Source organism: Myotis myotis, unplaced genomic scaffold (assembly GCF_014108235.1).
Source record: "Myotis myotis isolate mMyoMyo1 unplaced genomic scaffold, mMyoMyo1.p scaffold_m19_p_18, whole genome shotgun sequence".
NCBI lineage: Eukaryota > Metazoa > Chordata > Mammalia > Chiroptera > Vespertilionidae > Myotis > Myotis myotis.
Window position 1 is genome coordinate 30,033,153 of NW_023416322.1, and position 6,821 is coordinate 30,039,973.

The 6,821-nt window shown below is 48.2% G+C and overlaps 1 protein-coding gene across 1 annotated transcript; it reads right to left on the bottom strand.

The window, feature by feature from the left end:
- Positions 1 to 254: 254 nt before the first annotated feature.
- On the bottom strand, positions 255 to 5,104 carry MCL1 (MCL1 apoptosis regulator, BCL2 family member). Its single transcript, XM_036343953.1, has 3 exons — positions 4,331 to 5,104; positions 3,796 to 4,043; positions 255 to 3,125 (listed from the first exon to the last, which is right to left on the bottom strand). Exons 1-3 carry the CDS (start codon positions 5,022 to 5,024, stop codon positions 3,009 to 3,011), a joined length of 1,059 nt encoding a protein of 352 aa, XP_036199846.1. The 5' UTR covers positions 5,025 to 5,104; the 3' UTR covers positions 255 to 3,008.
- Positions 5,105 to 6,821: the final 1,717 nt, after the last annotated feature.

The following is a 6,821-nucleotide window of genomic DNA, read 5'->3' on the forward strand; positions in this document are numbered from 1 at the left end:
ATTATGATTTTTGCATTAAAATGTACAGGAAGTACTCCAAAGTACAACAGTAATACATTTAATTAAAAAGCCAATATCTCTAATTTGAATGAAAGGAAGGGAACTGTCCTTTGCTCTAAGGCAAATTAGCTTTATGGGGCTGCTTTTGTTTGTTAATTCACCTTTACTTATTTGCTCAGCTGACTTTCCTAAAATGCTTGCCTAAGATGGGGAAGGAAGACAGGCAACAGACTAGAAAACACCCATACCACACCTTGCATTTGAATAAAGATTTATTATTTTCTTCTCAGGAAAAAACAGGAAGTTAGGGAAACACACTACATTTTACAGCCCACATTTAATTTGTAGTTGGTCCTAACCCCAATGGTACAGCTGTTAACAATAGCAGCCGTTTAACTAGAACCAAGGTGTCCACCTCTGTAGAATGTCACACTAGAGGACTGAAGGTTTTTCCCTGAGAGAAGCATAGGACAGAAGTTGCTGAGACAGCCATTTTCCCAAGCATTCCCTCCTTTCCCATTTGGGAGGCTTTGCCTGAAGTATGTAGCTAGTCAGCACTTAGAACGAGTGCCTCCTCTCCCTATAAAACCACCCACCCTTCCCCAAAGCACTTGGCTCCCAAAGCCCTCACAAACAATACTAAGATCCTCATTTCAGCAGTCACACCTAGTAAATTGGGCCTCTAAATGCCACCAACTTACATCTATGCATTCGTTTCCACAACTGGGTATGGGGAGACAGGCCTTTTAGTCACCTTAACCAGATCTTAAGTTTAATTAAAAACTACATAAAGTGCTTTTAGGTCCTTAGAGACAGACATGATATAAATAAGTGGTTTATGATCAAGAATGATAAATACATTGGTAAAAATAGCTCTAGCTAGATGACCTTATGGCTCGGAGATGGGCAGGCAGGGCATTCTTCCCTATTACATTCTTAGTCATTTTATTCATGCCTATTTTTATCTGGAGTCCACAGACTAAAGATCACGTTGAGGCTGACGCTTTCAAATGACCCTAGTTCCAACATTGCTTACTTTAACTTGACCAGTAGCCTTTACAGCACTCTGTACCTAGTTCTACAATTTTAAACAATCACATTCAAAGGAATCTAGACAAAGTCATGTAAGATATTCTCCCCTCTAAAAATTTTTAAGAGGACGTTTGAAATTCCCTCCCCTCCCCTCAAAAAGGTAGGAAAAGCTAAAACCAAAAAGGTACCAACCAGTCCAAGGAAAAGGGACTCCTCCCACCTCATGACCATGACTTGTCATCACAGAGCCCATTGTACTACCAAGGACAAAACTCATGAAGGATAAAGGTCTGTGGACTCCTATAGGGGTGGTTACTTAGGCTCCTAGTGCCCAAAACTAAATAGGCTAGAGTTCAGGATGGCAGGGTAAAGATGTAGGAATTTAAGTATCTGTAGAGGGAGCAGGACAAGCAGCAAATAATTCAAAGGAAAAATAGGAAATGGCAAATTCAACAGAACAAGTTCTGAAATCCGAAGGGATGCCAATGTAAAAATTTAAAACAAAGTTTGGGAATCATTAATAGAAATGAAACAATTAAGTAGTTGCTTTATTTATATGTTAGGCTTAGACCTGTGTTTAACAAGCCAGCCTAAAATAGCACCATGGTTAGACTATAGTCTGCTTTTCAAAGCCATCATTTTACAACTTATTACGCAAAGGGATCCAACGCCTCTCATCCACCTGACGAGATCTTTTTATCCACACACGGCTAGTAAATCCCATTTGGAACAGCTGACAATCTCTTTAAAAGCTTTGCAGATGAGCTCATGAACACAAATTTCACCACTTAAGCTAGGTCCAACAGAAGGAACGCAAAACAAGTTGTTGCCCAATCAGAGCTCATTATTTGTAAATCATCGGCCTGCTCCCCACTCCCCTAAAACAACCTGACTCAATTATTGAAAATCTACATGTAACCAAGTGAAAGAATTTCCATTACCCAATTTCTCAACCCAGATTAAAAAAAAAAAAAAAAAAAAAAGCCCTATAAGGAATACTTACCAAAATCTGATAGGAAAATTAAAGCCTGCATAGTTATGAATCAGAATTGTTCCATCACAACCAGGTTTCATACAATTACATCAACTGGTTCTGTATACAATCTAGAATTGACCAGGACAAAGTTTAGGATAGAAAAGCTGTAAGAAATAGGTTCCTAACTATAGAAATTGTAAATTTCAAAAGGGTATGAAAAAAACTAATGGAAATTCTACTCTTGTGCCTTTACATTTCAAAGAAATAGACTTTCTGTAAAAATATATACAATTTTTACAGACAAACACATTTACAAGTTGTTTTTATCTTAAAAATTGAGGATAATCCACATTTGTAACTACAATTATTGAGCCTTAAGTCAAGTATTTGTGGCCATTACAAGACTAACAAACTAAACCACTCAGACCAAGTCAAAGTAGAACAGGCATAAAGTCCTGCGCATTTGGACTTCCTATTCTTCCACCTGGGAAAGCCATTATACAGAGGAAAAAGCTTCCCCTCACACTGTTGTACAGTACTGAGGCTTCTAGTCATATTTCTATTGTAGCTTAAATCCACTTTACAGTTCACTGGCATTGTTAGTGCTTCTCTTTTAACACTATAGAAATTTATGGGCATATTTAATGAACTCTATATGACTAGCCTGGCTACTGGCCACTCTCCTGTTCTAGGCAAGGATAGCAAGTCCACCCTACCATCTTCACTAAATCTAAAAGTCCTCCTTCAGGGCCTCCCAAAGTTTGCCGGTTGCTGAAACTTAACTTTGCTTCTTTTAGACAGTGACTCTTCAATGGGGACTACTTTTTCGATGTTCTTTATTCCGATTAGCCACAATCCTCTTGCCACTTGTTTTTCTACTTTGCTTGGAGGTTACAGCCTGGACAGCTTTGAAGTCCAGCTTCATAAATACACTTGTTTCACAGCAGATGTGGATCTGGTGCCTGGAGTTGGTTAAGAGTCAATTATTTCACTTAAAAGGCTATCTTATTAGATATGCCAAACCAGCTCCTACTCCAGCAACACCTGCAAAAGCCAGCAGCACATTTCTGATGCCGCCTTCCAGGTCCTCTACATGGAAGAATTCCACAAACCCATCCTAGAAAACAGAAAGAAAAGCACATTTTCAGGTATGGGGTTTTTCCACCAACCTACAAATCTAAACCCCGCCTCCAGGAAACTATGAACCATTATTTACCCCGCCCCCCTGGCCCCGCCCCCCCCCCCGCCCGCTCAGCTGCAAAAGAGACACTTAAAATGAGGGTGGGTGTGCAGCAAGGAATGTATTTTACTATCCCCAGGTAACACTGCTTCGTAATTTGAGTCCACTGGTGTTACGAACATCCAACTGAATTACAATAAAATAACAAAAGCAAGACTCAGTATCCAAGATCAACCAAAAGACTTGTATGCATGCATATAAGCCTAACTAATGGACACAGACAACAGGGGGGTGAGGGCATGAGTTGGGGAGGTCGGGGGTGGGATAAGGACACATGTAATACCTTAATCAAAAAAGGACTCAGTATCCAGCAAAATAGCCTACAGGAAACCAGGGTTTTTGATGCAACAAATTAAAGACAGTCATACCACTGTCTCTGTGGATTCACTATTTCCGTCATCATCAAGCAACCGGAGGTCCGTAAGTTCGCGCGTGAAAACCGAGTCGTGCATCGTGACCGCCTTCAGCTACTACCCCCCACCTCCCCTCTCAAACCCTCCGTCCCATTTCCACCCCGGGTCCCCCTAGGACCTCAAAGCCAACTTACCCAGCCTCTTTGTTTCACTAGCCAGTCTCGCTTCGTCCTTACGAGAACATCTGTGATGCTTTCTGCTAACGGGTCAATGCAGCTTTCTTGGTTTATACTCTTCAAGTGTTTGGCCACAAAGGCACCAAAAGAAATAAGAGTCACAATCCTGCCCCAGTTTGTTACTCCGTCACTAAACACGTGAGCCATCACGCGAGACAAAGACTTGACGTCGTCCTCGCTCTTGATGTCCAGCTTGCGGAGCATACCTGCGAGGGGAGAGCACGCGGGTTCCCACGGCTGCCTTTGTCTGCGCCGGGGCGGGCCCGCCGCCCCCCAGCCGACCCCCCTGGAACACTGACATCCCACCCTTTCCGGCCTTTGAGCGGAGCGCGATTCCCAAAGAATCGGGTGGGCGGAAACAATGACTCATGGCCAGAATATGCTGGTTTCGGAAACGGGCGGAGAGCCGTTCCAGCACGGGCTCGTCTCGGTTTCCACCCACGGGGGGCCCGGCGATCGCGGACAAAACAGACCGCGCGCGGCCCCCGCTCACCTTGGAAGGCCATCTCGTGGTTCCGCTGCACGCCGTCCCCGACCCGCCGCAGGGTCTCCAGCGCCTTCCGGCTGGAGGCCGCAGGCCCGCCCAGGGGCTTGGCGTCCTTGGCGCCCGTCGCCTGCTCCCTCAGGTACCGAGAGATGATCTCCAGCGACTGCCGGAACAGCTCGTCCTCCTCCTCCTCCTCCGCGGGGGGCGGCGTGGAGGGCAGCGAGCCCCCCGCGCCGGGGCCGCCGCTGGCCTCCCCGACCAGCTGCACCAAAGGCAGGACGGCCGGCCGCTTCCCGAGAGGCTCCGGCTCGTACCCGTCCAGCTCCTCTTCCGGCGACATGATGGCGTCGGCGGCCGCGGCTTCCATCTCCGCAGGCAGCGCCGCGCGGCCGACGGGCGCGAACAGCCGCCGCGCGGGGGTCGCGGTGACGTCGGGCCCCTCGGCGCCAATGGGCGAGGGCCGCGCGACCCGCCGGGCCTCCGGCGCCAGAGTGGCCGGGGGGCTCGCGCCGGCGCCCCCGCCCATCCCCGGGCCCGCCTCCCCGCCCCCGGCCTCTCGCCGGGCCGCGGCCTCCTTCCCCGCAGTCAGAAGCCCTTTTCCCGAAGGCGAGGCGTCGTCGCCGCCGCCGCCGGTCCCCAGCTTGGCCCCCCCGCAGTAGAGGTTGAGCCCGATGACCGCGTTTCTCTTGAAGCCAAACATCTCCAGCTGAGGCAGGAGGGAAGGCGCCGACTCCTCGCTCGAAGGAAGCGGAAGTAAGGAGTGAGGGAGGCGTGCCCTCCGCCGGGTTTTAGGGCCGCTGTGACGCAGCGGCGGCCAATAAAGGAAAAACCCTGCCCGGAGGGCGGCGCCTAACGAACCGGCCGGTCCGGAGGCGCGGGGCTTCCGGCTGGCGGAACGCCCGCCCCCCGCCGGTTACGTAACGGCGGCCGCGGCACGCGGGTCGGGGTGGGGGTCTCGCGCTGCTCCCCGGGGCGGCCCGACCGGCTCGGGAGGGCGGCCCGGCCGTGGCTTTTGTGCGGGAGGTGTTTCCACACCAAACCCGCCGCCGTGGAGCCACGCGGACTGCGGAGCGGGGAGGAGGCAGCTCCCCTGGGAGGGGGCACAGCGGCCCTGGATGATGTGGGTACCTGAGGGCGCTGGGGGCACCTGGAGTTATTTTTTGCATATCCGCAAATGAGCTCCATTAGTTTTTAAAGAGCAAGTTTTTAAAAAACTACAGTTTGTTGATTTTTACAGAGAGGAACCGAGAGAGAAACATTGAAGTGAAAGCATCGCCTCGATCAGCTGCCTCCTGCACCCCGCCCCCACCCCCACCCCCACTCTCCACCCCCACCCCCACCCCCACCTCCACCGCAGTCCCCCAGGAGAGAGCCCGCGGCCCCCGGGAAGTGCCCTGGACCAGGAATCCAAATGGTAATCGCTTGGTGCACAGGCTGACGCCCAGCCTAGCCACCCTGGCCAGGGCTGCCTTCTCACTCCTGAGGGTTGTAAGACTTCTGGGCGCTAATCAAACAAAATTAGACTCCCCAAGATTACCTGGTGACCCCAGGCTGACTTTGCTTGAAAATGCTCTAGTATGGCATTAAAAGATCATGTCATCTGTTTGTCTTGTTTCTAAAATGTGCATAATTTTTTTCTAAACCACTCCCCCTGTGGCTACAAATAATCTCTAAATAGTATTCTTGCTTTTTCTTTTAAAGATTATTCTTTTTTAAAAAATATACATTTTTATTGATTTCAGAGAGGGAGGGAGAGATAGAAACATCAATGATGAGAGAGAATCTTTAACCCACTGAGCCTACCCAGCTAGGGCTTTTTCAAGATTATTCTTGATGACACACTGAAAAGGTTGATTTCATGTTTTTGTGTCAAAATCATTCATTGAACTTCTTTGCACAGTTGGCCATTTTCTACACTTCTTACTCCATGCTCTATTCTTTCATACTGTGCCTCCAGCATCAGTATCTTCTTGCCTTACCATCACAATACCACAATTATCATCATTGCCTACAAGATCATAATTTCAGGCCCTAACCTCCATAAATAACTAGCATACAACTAGTGTTCAGTAGCCTCTCAGAAGGTATGACAGACACTGCTTTATTCAGTATTCATTCTTCTTTCTGACAGAACCCAGAATTAGCATGGTAGTTCCATAATGATCAGGAACTCCTATTCCTTCCGTTATGTTGGTGGTTCTGCTATCCTCAGACATCCTTTTCTACCTTATGGTCCAAGATGGTTAGCTTCACCCATGTTATCTGTGTTGCAACCAGCAGAAAGGAGAAAAGGGAACCTAACTTCCTTTAATGACACTTATCGTAAGTTGCATATCATTTTTGCTAATATCCTGTTTTCTAGAAAATAGTTATATGGTCTCCTAGTTGCAAGGAAGGCTACAAAATACAGTCTTCATTCTGAGTGTCTGTGTGCCCAGCTAAAAATTGTGGATTCTGTTGCTATAGAACAGGGGTTCTCAACCTGTGGGTCGCAACC

Coding starts and splice junctions, on each gene's coding strand:
- MCL1 (XM_036343953.1), bottom strand. CDS start 5,024: ATGTTTGGCTTCAAGAGAAACGCGGTCATCGGGCTCAACCTCTACTGC. Junction 4,044..4,330: donor CCACGAGATGGCCTTCCAAG/GTGAGCGGGGGC, acceptor CTCCCCTCGCAG/GTATGCTCCGCAAGCTGGAC. Junction 3,126..3,795: donor TAGTGAAACAAAGAGGCTGG/GTAAGTTGGCTT, acceptor TCTGTTTTCTAG/GATGGGTTTGTGGAATTCTT.